The 12860-nt window shown below is 43.1% G+C and overlaps 1 protein-coding gene across 2 annotated transcripts in view; it reads left to right on the top strand.

Moving 5' to 3' along the window:
- Positions 1-12860, top strand: part of GREB1 (growth regulating estrogen receptor binding 1) — a 275504-nt gene that overhangs the window by 76232 nt on the left and 186412 nt on the right. For both annotated transcript variants that reach the window (XM_063915401.1, XM_063915399.1), the window contains exon 2: positions 59-215. In XM_063915401.1, coding sequence (XP_063771471.1) covers positions 59-215 — 157 coding nt within the window. The remainder of the gene's footprint in view (positions 1-58; positions 216-12860) is intronic.

Below are 12860 nucleotides of genomic sequence, written 5' to 3'. Positions count from 1 at the left end.
TTTGTTCAATTTGGAAATTGTAACTTTTTTTTATTTTTCTTATTTGCTTCTATGGAAGATGGGGAATTCGTATGCTGGACAACTCAAGACGACACGCTTTGAGGAAGTTTTGCACAATTCCATTGAGGCATCTCTGAGGTCAAACAGCTTGGTCCCCCGTCCCGTCTTTTCCCAGCTGTATTTAGAAGCCGAACAGCAACTATCGTCGCTAGAAGGTAAGAGTTGGTTTATCTTTGTCAGAGGTTTGTCTAGATTCTAGAACACACTTGTGGAATATACAGTAGTCCCAAGATTGCAGAATGCATGCTTAGAATTCTAGAGTACATTCCCGGCATTCTATATTATATTCCAAGGATCTGAGCTTCTAGATTACCCTTCAAAGATTATAGAATGTGTGTTCAAGATCTAGAATATATTCGCAGGATCCAGATTCTACGTTATCAAGTTTCTACAATGCATTTTCCAAACATACAGTAGATTGCATGGCCAGGGTTCAAAAACATTTGCTCTCTAGAATCAGGACTATGGGATGGATACATTCCCAAGATTCTAGAATTATAAAAAAAATATACAGCATCTTTTGTTTACTACATTGAAGCTGGGAATTTGTTTCCTGACAATATTGCTAGAGGATTTAATATATTCAGTTTGTAGAATACTTTGGCATAATCAGTAAATATAAATATTAAATGAAGTCATTTAAATTGAATTGTAAGTTGATTAAGTTGAATTGTAAATTGATGAAATTGGGGAATCTTGGATGTTTAGTTGTCCCATTTTTCTTCCAATTTTAATGACTTGTTTAAATAGTTTTTGGTATTTCACGTTAAACGCAGCCCTAATGTTTTATACCGGACAGTCATACGCATTTCAGTTTTAAATGTACATTATTAGTCTGATCTGTATAGTCAAAAAACACTACTATTAACACAGCATTAAAACCAACATTTATATAGTCTAATGAAAAAATTGTCATTGTAATTAAAGAATAAATTTTGGCTTTGTAAAACATTTCTTTTTTAAGATAACAAGTTCTGGTATTTTCCTGATTGGCCCGTTCCCTTACAATAAATCTTGTGCGCTTTTGCTGAAATTTGAGACATTTCACTTACTCTCTTAAGTGCATTACTTTTATATTCTATTGATCGTGCTTTCCACAGAAACCTGATCCTTTCTAATGTTCACTCATCTTATGGATAATAGAGTCTTTCAGTTTGTTTTAGTGGCCGTTCAGTAACTTTTAATATAATTCACACAATTTAAATTTGTATAATCTGGCAAAATAACTGTAAAGTGCTTATCATACAATTCCTCATTTACTTAATGGCTCTTATTGTCTTTGTTGACATACTGACACTCTTTATTCTTATACCTTTTGTGTAATGTGCTACACACCTGTGGTTACCATGGAGAAGAAACACATATTGCATCCAGTATCACATTATGGCCACCATTTATCAAGCCTTGGAGAGCACGGTGATCGCAGCAGCAAATTTGTTAGATAATGGGCAAAACCATGTGCACTGCAGGGAAGGGGCAGATGTAACATGTGCAGAGAGAGTTAGAGTTGGGTGGGGTGTGTTCAAACTGAAATCTAAATTGCAGTGTAAAAATAAAGCAGCCAGTATTTACCCTGCACAGAAACACTATAACCCGCCCAAATCTAACTCTCTCTGCACATGTTACATCTGCCCCACCTGCAGTGTACACGGTTTTGCCCAACTGCTAACAGATTTGCTGCTACGATCAACTCTGAATTACCCAAGTAATAACCAACCAGCTCCTAACTGCAATGTTACAGGCTGTGTTTGAAAAATGATAGTTAGCAGCTGGTTGGCTTGTACTTTATCACCAAGCAATTTATTACTCTCCAAGGCTTGATAAATCTGGGCCAATATGACATATGATATATGATAGCTATATAAATATATAGATAGTACTCACAATAACGAATACTCTCTTATAGGCAATTTTCCCTAAAAAAAAGAGTACGTACTATGGGGGTCATTCCGATCTGATCGCTCGCTAGCAATCTCTGCAGAACTGCGCATGCGTATGCACCGCAAGGCGCAGGCGCGTCGTATGGGTACAAAGCGGATCGTGCTGGGCGATGGATTTAACGAAGAATCCATTCGCACAGCCGATCGCAAGAAGATTGACAGGAAGAAGGCGTTTATGGGTGTCAACTGACCGTTTTCAGGGAGAGGGCTGAAGTGATCGCAGCGGCTGAGTAAGTTCAGACCTACTCAGAAACAGCACAAACTGTTTTTGTACCGCTCAGCTGCACATGCGTTCGCACACTTGCAAAATACACTCCCCCATAGGCGGTGACTATCTGATCGCAGCGCTGCAAAAAATAGCTAGCGAGCGATCAACTCAGAATGACCCCCAATAATTGCTGCTGCTCAGTGACATGTGTAGTACTGTTCCCAGTTGTTAAGTACTGCTGTGTATTTTGGCTCTATATGAATAATAGTTAATGAAAATAATTACAGATAATGACACCCTATATTATAATAAATTCAGATGCAAGGTGACAGTGACATTGATGTATTCCAGGTACACACATGGGGGTAGTTCAGACCTGATAGGGTTCTTTCTTTGCAGCCCTGCGATCAGATAGTTGCCGCCTACAGGGGGAGGGGTAAAGTACTGTGCAGGTGTGCAATCGCTTTTGTAGCAGAGCTGCACAAAGATCAGTTAGTGCAGCCTCTGCTCAGCCCAGGACTTACTCTGCTGCTGCGATTGTTTGCTGCTGATCGGGGCTGGAGCTGACGTCAGGCACCCTCCCTGAAAACGCCTGGTCCTTCCTGTGTTTTTCCGGACACTCCTGTAAAACGGTTAGTTGCCCCCACAAACGGTCACTTCCTGCCAATCACTTTGCGATTTGCACCATCCCGTCGCTATGCACCGATGTCCATTGCTGCGGTCTGTTGTGCCTGCGCATTGCGGTGCATACATATGCGCAGTTCAGATCTGGCTCGCCCGCTGTGCGAAAACCCCCATATGTGCCCCAGTTTACTTATTACAATACTGCTTTTTGCCATTTGAAGTTATTAACAAAGAACAGTGGGGGTAATTCAGATCTGATCGCATTGGCAAATATGTTAGCAAATGGGCAAAACCATGTGCTTTGCGGGGGGGGGGCAGATGTAGTAAATAGACCCCTGTCACCTCTAAGTACCAGCCAATCAGCTCCTAACTGCCATGTTACAGGCTCTGGGGCAAATGTATTAACCTGGAGATGGCATAAGGAAGTGATAAACCAGTGATAAATGCAAGGTGATACACGCACCAGCCAATCAGCTCCTAACGGTTAATTTACATATTGGAGCTGATTGGATAGAGTGTTTATCACCTTGCATTTATCACTGGTTTATCACTTCCTTATGCCTTCTCCAGGTTAATACATCTGCCCCATTGTTTGAAAAATGACAGGAGCTGGTTGGTTGGTACTTTGGGGTAGATGTGTAGGTATGGGGGAGAACCGGTATTAGCACACGTTATGTGTGCTGATACCACTTCTCCTTCATGTATGTGCTACATGATAAGGGCGTTATGCTATCTACAAGCTAGCACGCCATTGTGCGGGGCAATGTATGAATGGTTAATTGCACTGACCATTCCAACACCTGTAGCTATTGATTTCCACAGCTGCATATGTCGTTGCCGACACATTGCTCTATCCCTGGCTGCAGCAACTCCTGGCTCAGGGCTGCGTGGGAGATCTCGCAATAGTAGCGAGATATCGCGCATGTCCAGTGGAGCCGGCTGGGAGGAAAGACATAGGGGGTCATTCCGAGTTGATCGCTCGCTAGCTAGTTTTAGCAGCCGTGCAAACGCTATGCCGCCGCCCACTGGGGGGTGTATTTTAGCTTAGCAGAAGTGCGAACGCATATGCAGCCGAGCTCTGCAAAAACAGTTTGTGCAGTTTCTGAATAGCTCTGAACCTACTCAGCGCTTGCGATCACTTCAGCCTATTCGTCTCCGGATTTGACGTCATACACCCGCCCAGCGAACGCCCAGCCACGCCTGCGTTTTTTCAGACACGCCTGCGTTTTTGCAAACACTCCTTGAAAACGGTCAGTTAACACCCAGTAACGTCCCCTTCCTGTTAATCTTCTAGCGGCCGCCAGTGCGAAGAAAAACTTTGCTAGAACCTGAGCACAACCACAAAGGGCTTTGTACCCATACGTCGCGCATGCGCATTGAAAATTTGAAATGCCGTTTTTTCCACCTGATCGCTGCACTGCGAAAATCGGTAGCGAGCGATCAACTCGGAATGACCCCCATAGTGCATCGGCACTAAGCTGATGCATTGTGGGATTTGGCAGCGATCGCGGAGGGGGGAGTTTTCACTCGCCCAGTCCAGCAAACGAGCTGTTAATACGTCTGGACGGTGTAGCTTTCTGCTTTGTCTCAGTAAAGAGATGAATCAGGAAGTGCTACAGCGGCTCATCTCCCCCACTATCTCCGTCCACATTATCTCTCTCCAAGGCATTGCACATAGACCCTCAAGTGCCAACCAGTCAACTTTAACTGCCATGTTACAGGCAGGGCAGATGTATTAAGCCTGGAGAAGTGATAAAGTGGGAGGTGATAATGGACCAGCCAATCAGCTCCTAACTGTCATGTTACAGATGCTGGGCTAGATGCGCCATCGCTAGGAGAGTGATAAAATTGAGAGTGAAAAGGTACCAGCCAATCAGCTCCTAATCACCATTTTTCAAACACATCCTTTAAAATGGCAGTTAGGAGCGATGACGCATCTAGCCGTGTGTTTGAAAAATGACAGTTAGGAGCTGATTGGTTGGTACTGTAATCCACAGGTTCTCAAACTCGGTCCTCAGGACCCCACACGGTTCATGTTTTGCAGGTCACCTGTACATTTTTGAAATGTGACAGTTGGTGATAAACAGTGCACCTGCTGGGTAACATGGAAAACGTGAACCGTGTGGAGTCCTGAGGACCGAGTTTGAGAACCACTGCTCTAATCTATCTCCACTTTCTCCACGCTTTGATAAAACTCCACCAACAATCCCTATCCCAGTTGAATTTAACTTCTCCCACTTCCTGCATTTATATATTTTTTTACATATAATTCAGATGGTTATATTACACCCAGGTTTCCAAGACCCAACACTCATCTTTGATATATCATCATTAAATTAGTTTTAAACTGTTTATAATTATCCAAACACATCATTCTCAAATAGTTGATGAAGAAGATCATGTTATCTATGTTACTGTTTTCCTGAATTAAACTTTTTTTTAAAATGCAGATGTGTTAAAATAAATGTTGTTTACTTGTTGGAAATGAGTCCCTACTTTTGGAGTATATGTTTATTTTGTTCTTAGGGTGTAAAGTCCTATGGCCAAGATTTATCAAGCCCAACCAATCAGCTCCTAACTGTCATTTTTCAAACACAGCCTGTGACATGGCAGTTAGGAGCTGATTGGTTGGTACTTTATCACCGTGCTATTTAGCACTCTTCAAGGCTTGATAAATCTGTGCCTAAATTTTTTATCCAATGTCCACCTCAAAGGTCACCATTACTATGTACCACTCCTGCCGTTATGACGTATTTAGGACGCAGTGTTGTTTGCCCTGATTATTGCACACTAAAGGGCCCCATACACTAGAACGATATGTCTGAGGCTGAAGTCGGAGGCGATTTCACTTGAACTCTCCCGGGAGCTTCCAGGGAGTGGTTCCATACGATTCCATACGATTTGGTACATTTTGCATGCAATATATCATATGCGATCCCAGCCATGCCTGCGGGAACCGACATATCATGAGTGCAGCACTAACAATCTAGGGGAGCCGATCCGACCCTCACGGGAACGCGCATCGGATCGGAAACACCTCCAAAATGCCCGATTTCACCCGATATATCGGCCCGAATGGCCAAAATTGGCTGAAATTAGGCATTATTGTTCTAGTGTATGGGGCTCTTAAGTAATGATTGACCGATAGCTGTAGATTGCAGTTCACGTGGTGCATTTCCTTAAGGCACCATTCTTAAGCAATGTGTATTGGCTTCCGTCTCACAATGGATACTGTAGGAGGTAAAATTAGCATTTTCTTTAACAGCCTGAAGCTTACGCAGAGAGAGGGCTTGATACGCTCACAATGCTCGTTTGACAGATTCTCTTTCATGTAGCAAATTCCACTAAACATTTTCCACTAGATTAAAGCTAATTCTTTAATGCAGGACAGGAAAGTGAAAAGAACTGCAGTTCAGGGAAATTTGGCTGCTGCTGTTGCTGTTTTCTGCATATTACAGGTTGAGTATCCCTTATCCAAAATGCTTGGGACCAGAGGAATTTTGGATATCGGATTTTTCTGTATTTTGGAATAATTGCATACCATAACGAGATATTATGGTGATGGGACCTAAATCTAAGCGCAGAAGGCATTTATGTTTCATATACACCTTATACACACAGCCTGAAGGTCATTTTAGCCAATATTTTTTATAACTTTGTGCATTAAACAAAGTGTGTGTACATTCACAGAATTCATTTATGTTTCATATACACCTTATACACACAGTCTGAAGTTCATTTAATACAATATTTTTAATAACTTTGAGTATTAAACAAAGTTTGTGTACACTGAGCCATCAAAACACAAAGGTTTCACTATCTCAGTCTCACTCAAAATAGTCCGTATTTCGGAATATTCCGTATTTCGGAATATTTGGATATGGGATACTCAACCTGTATTATTTATTTATTTTTATATTGTACTTATACAACAAGAAGACACACGTGCTATAGTAGATTCCATGAAAAAAAACAAAGCTAAAAAGTTTAGACCAGAAAGACAATAAAGTAATCAAGGTCTTCACGTAGAAATGTACCCAATCCAAAAGCGTTACAGAGTATGCAGTCGCTATAAGAATAAACATTAAATGTAAAAATGATCAGTCCCCTGTGTCGCTTCCCACAGACACTAGGGGCAATTCAGACCTGATCGTAGCAGCAAATTTGTTAGCAGTTGGGCAAAACCATGCACACTGTAGGTGTGGCAAATATGACATGTGCAGTGAGAGTTAGATTTGGGTGGGTTATATTGTCTGTGTGCAGAGTAAATACTGTCTGCTTTATTTTTACACTGCAATTTAGATTTCAGTTTGAACACACCCCACCCAAATCAAACTCTGCACATGTTATATCTGCCCCCCCCCCCCCCCCCCCCCCCCCCTGCAGTGCACATGGTTTTGCCCAACTGCTAACACATTTGCTGCTACGATCAGGTCTGAATTACCCCCACTGTGAGGAGCACTGAATATAATGAGAGCAAGGACATGTTTGCAGCTTGGTGAAGACTGGGATAATTTTTCTTTTCAGTCTAGTAGATTTTATTCACGGCCTTCCAGAAAAACCTTACCTGGAAAATCACATGTCCCAAGCAATCTAGATAATATACAGTATGTATACGCCAAGATAAGAATTAATAAGAGTGCCCCAAAAATATACATCCAAATGTAAATGAGCCCCAAAGTTAGTAAGAACTACTTGTTGAAGAAAAGACACTGATATTTTTCAGGATTTGTTTGTGTATTGTGTTTTACAAGAGGTTCCATATACTGTAAGTGGCCACAAGAAACCTTATTGAAAATGCATATAGCCAAAGGGATCATTGTGCCTTATAACCAGTGCAGTGAAATGGCACTGATGAGTCCATCTAAATGTATGTATCTCTGATTTCTCTTTTTCCCCAAGAATGTAACAGCTGCATAATGGGGTCAGGTACGGATGATGTAATGGTAATTAGCATTACTGCCTCACAGCACTGAGGTCGTGGGTTTGATTCCCACCATGGCCCTAACTGTGTGGAGTTTGTATATTCTCCCCGTACTTGCATGAGTTTCCTCCGGTAACTCTGGTTTCCTTCCACAATCCAAAAATATATTAACCCTAGCATGAATGTGTGTGCGTGTACATGTGATAGGGAATATAGATTGTAAGCTCCACTGGGGCAGGAACTGATGTGAATGGCCAAATATTCTCTGTAAAGCACTGCGTAATATGTGTGCGCTATATAAATAACTGGTAATAAATAAATAAGGTGCAATCAGGGAGATTGCTGGTCTATTCAGGGAGTCAGGGAGATTGCTACTATTTCAGGGAGTCTCCTGCAAAATGAGGGATGGTAGGCAACTATGATCCAAATGTAAATGAGCTCTAAAGTTAGTAAGATCTACGTGTAGAAGAAAGACACTGATATTTCGCTGAAATTGTTCATGTATTGTGTTTTACAAGAGGTTCCATATACTGTAAGTGGCCACGAGAAACCTTATTTAAAATGCATGTAGCCATAGGGATCATTGTGCCTTATAGCCAATGCAGGGAAATGGCACTGATGAGTCCATCTAAATCAGGGGTGGGGAACCTCCGGCCCGCGGGCCGTATACGGCCCGCAAAGCCGTTTGGTCCGGCCCACCAGCTTGTGTCAGTGAGACACGCTGCCGCTCAGTCCTGCGGCAGCGTGTCTCAGCTGTCAGAACAGGGAGACAGGGAGGAGAGCGCGGCTGTCGAGTGGGAGTGGCGGCGTGTAGTACTGCAAACCAGCCGCCGGTCCGTGAGCCAATCAGAGCTCGCGGACCGGCAGCCAATCAGGAGCCGCGGCTGCCGGTCCGCGAGCTCTGATTGGCTCTCGAACCGGCGGCTGGTTTGTAGTACTACACGCCGCCGCTCCCACCCGACAGCCGCGCTCTCCTCCGTGTCCCACGGTAAGCAGCACGGAGGAGAGGGGAGGGGGGAGGGCATCTGTATACCTGGCACTGTGGGGGCATCTGTATACCTGGCACTATGGGGGCATCTGTATACCTGGCACTGTGGGGGCATCTGTATACCTGGCACTGTGGGGGGCATTTGTATACCTGGCACTGTGGGGGCATTTGTATACCTGGCACTGTGGGGGCATTTGTATACCTGGCACTGTGGGGGCATCTGTATACCTGGCACTGTGAGGGGCATTTGTATACCTGGCACTGTGGGGGGCATTTGTATGCCTGGCGCTGTGGGGGCATCTGTATAACTGGCACTGTGAGGGGCATTTGTATACCTGGCACTGTGGGGACATCTGTATACCTGGCACTGTGGGGGCATCTGTATACCTGGCACTGTGGGGACATCTGTATACCTGGCACTGTGAGGGGCATTTGTATACCTGGCACTGTGAGGGGCATTTGTATACCTGGCACTGTGAGGGGCATTTGTATACCTGGCACTGTGAGGGGCATTTGGATACCTGGCACTGTGAGGGGCATTTGGATACCTGGCACTGTGAGGGGCATTTGTATACCTGGCACTGTGGGGGCAATTGTGAATCTGGCACCGCACTATTGGGGGCATATGTGTATCACGTCCCATTTTAACTGGCCACACCCATTATTTTGGCACGTGCGCGCCTCCGGCGCGCACACACAGTACCTCTAAGGGGCAGACCTGCTGGGGGGCAGGGTAATTTTTTAAGTTGAGAATTTTTGTATGGCCCCCGAAGGATTTTATAAATATCCAAATGGCCCTCGGTAGAAAAAAGGTTCCCCACCCCTGATCTAAATGTATGTATTTCTAATTTTTCTTTTTCCCCAAGAATGTAACAGCTGCATAATGGGGTTAACGTGCAATCAGGGAGATTGCTGGACTATTCAGGGAGTCAGGGAGATTGCGTCTATTTCAGGAAGTCACCTGCAGAATGAGGGAGGGTAGGCAACTTTACTAAGGTATAGACTCTTGGGAGCACCACCAGCATACACCAATTTCTTGAGGAATAACATCTGTAATCTTTTACAAAAATAGCTTCTTTTTTTTTAACATGTATTACTTGGAAAAGTATAGTAGTTAGATCTTGTGAAATATTATATGATCTCACAACTTAGTACACTACTCTTCTGCGAAATCAACTCCCCCCCCCCCCCCCCCTCCTTCCTTCTGAACAATATAAAAGTATAAGGAAATGTAAAGGAAATGTATGACCGATGGCTGCACTGGGCACGTACTGTAGATGGGCAAAGCTAAGCCAATGGATGGAAAAAGCTCAGCCAATAGATATATAAAGCTCTGCCAATTGATGGGTAAAGCTAAACCAATGCCTGGGTAAAGCTCAGCAGATATATGGATAAAGCTCAGCCAATATATGTCTACAGTTTGCACAATGCATGGATAAAGTTTAGCCAATAGGTGGGTTAATCTCAGCCAATGCAATGGTAAACATCCGCAAATGGATGGATAAGCTTGATTAATGAAGTGGTAAAGCTCAGTCATTAAATGGGTAAATGCTCAGCCAATGGATGGGAAATATTCAGCCAATAGGTAGGTAAAACTCAGCCAAGAGATGATTAAAGCTCAGGCAGTGGATTGGTTAAGCTGAACTAATGGATGATTAAAGCTCAGGCGGTGGATTGGTTAAGGTGAACTAATGGATTGGTGAAGCTCAGGCAGTGGATTGGTTAAACTGGTCTAATGGATGATTAAAGCTCAGGCAGTGAATAGGTTAAGCTGAACTAATGGATTATTAAAGCTCAGGCAGTGGATTGGTTAAGATGAACTAATGGATGGGTGAAGCTCAGCTAATTGATGTGTGAAGCTCAGCTAATGAATGGATAACGCTCAGTCAGTGGATGGGTAAAGCTCAATCAGTAGACGGGTAAAGCTGAGAGAGTTGATGGGTAAAGCTCAGACAATGCATGGGTAAAGCTCAGACAATGCATGGGTAAAGCTCAGACAGTGGATGGGTAAAGCTCAGACAATGCATGGGTAAAGCTCAGACAGTGGATGGGTTAGACAATCCATGGGCTCAGTCACTGCATGGACCACAAACGTTGACCCAACACAAAAACACATATTGTTATCACTCACAAACACATTGGACTGTGATCTCATACCTGGGCACACCATGAGATGTGTGGATTATCCAGATATTGATAGCTATAGGTTCCTGCAGGCAGTTTGCTGTGCATAGGAAAAAACAAGTTCCCCAAGTTAACTCAACATATAAATCGAAACATTGAGGTAAATGTAATAAGGTCCGAGTTGCCAGAGGTGCGGGACTTCGGGCAAGAATGCACAAATTTTTAAAGCTGCAATCATTTATAAGATGAAACTATCCTGGTTTTGCCTTGTAAATGATTGCCGCTTTAAAAACGCGTGCATTCTCGCCCTAAGTCATGCACCTCCGTCAACTTGGACCCTATTGCATTTACCCCATTGTGTCAGTTGATCCCATGTATTATCTACATTCTTTTATAGAACTTATTTGTAAGCGCAGTTTTATTGAACGTTGGAGGTTGCAGCTGTAATTATCTGGTAAAGCTCCATATAGATTACTGTTATATTGCATCTGCTCAGAATGTTATTTTAATCTGTTTCTGACACCCCTGACAGTACTTGAACGTGGATGGGTCATTAGATTGTTGGTTGAGTGGAGGTTTTCCATTCACAAAATACACATCCACCAACATATTGTATGTAGTAAATAATAATGTATCACTATTACTATTCAGTAATAATGTGTCACAGTGAATAGCAGTGAGGGTGCTTAGAGTATGGTGGAGACAGTGCTCATCGATCCAGCTCCCAGGGCTTACTGTGCAGGTATATATGAGGTTAGGGAGGTATGATTTATTTATTTATTTATTTATTTATTAACAGTTTCTTATATAGCGCAGCATATTCCGTTGCGCTTTACAATTAGAACAACAGTAATAGAACAAAACTGGGTAAAAACAGACAGACATAGAGGTAGGAAGGCCCTGCTCGCAAGCTTACAATCTATAGGGAAATAGGCATAGATACACAAGGATAGATGCTACCTATTGCATAATGGTCCACCAGATTGCTAGGTTCTTAATGGGTTGTATGATGATACCCCACAAAGTTATCCAAGTGTCAGGAGGCTGTGAGACTAAAGAAAGACAAGATATGTGATGTTATGAATACTCTACAGAGGATGTAATTAGATAGGGAAGCACTGAGGGTTATGTGGGTGGGTCTGGAATTTGATAGGCTTGTCTGAAGAGGTGAGTTTTCAGGGAACATTTAAAGGTTTGGAGACTAGAGGCGAGTCTTACTGTGCGTGGGAGGGCATTCCACAGAGTGGGTGAAGCCCGGATAAAGTCCTGTAATTTTGAGTGTGAACAAGTAATGCGTGTGGATGAGAGACGTAGATCTTGTGCAGAGCGGAGAGGTCGGGTAGGGAGATATTTTATTTTGAGATGAGTGAAGAGATGTATGTTGGTGCAGTTTGGTTAATAGCCTTGTATGTGAGTAAAAGTATTTTATATTTAATACGGTAGAATACCGGTAACCAATGGAGGGACTGACAGAGCGGATCTGCAGACGATGAACGTCTGGCAAGGAAGATTAGCCTCGCAGCTGCATTCAAAATGGATTGTAGTGGTGAGAGCCTATGTTTGGGTAGACCGGTCAGGAGACTATTACAATAATCAATGCGGGAGATAATGAGAGCATGGATTAGAGTTTTTGCTGTGTCTTGTGTAAGATAAGAGCGTATTTTGGATATGTTTCTTAGATGTATGTAACATGATCTTGAGACAGATTGAATGTGGGTAACAAAGGACAGTTCAGAGTCAAGAATGACACCTAGGCAGCGAGCTTGTGGGGTAGGAGTGATTGCAGAGTTCTCAACAGTGATAGAGATATCAGGTTGGAAACTACTATTGGCCGGTGGAAATATAATTAATTCTGTTTTGGAAATATTAAGTTTGAGGTGGCGAGATGTCATCCAAGATGAAATGGCAGACAGGCATTCAGTGACACGGCCCAATACAGATGGTGACAAATCAGGGGAGGATAGGTAGATTTGAGTATCATCCGCATACAAA

Source organism: Pseudophryne corroboree, chromosome 4, assembly GCF_028390025.1.
Source record: "Pseudophryne corroboree isolate aPseCor3 chromosome 4, aPseCor3.hap2, whole genome shotgun sequence".
In the NCBI taxonomy this organism is placed as follows: Eukaryota; Metazoa; Chordata; class Amphibia; order Anura; family Myobatrachidae; genus Pseudophryne; species Pseudophryne corroboree.
This window is presented reverse-complemented; position numbering and strand designations above follow the sequence as displayed.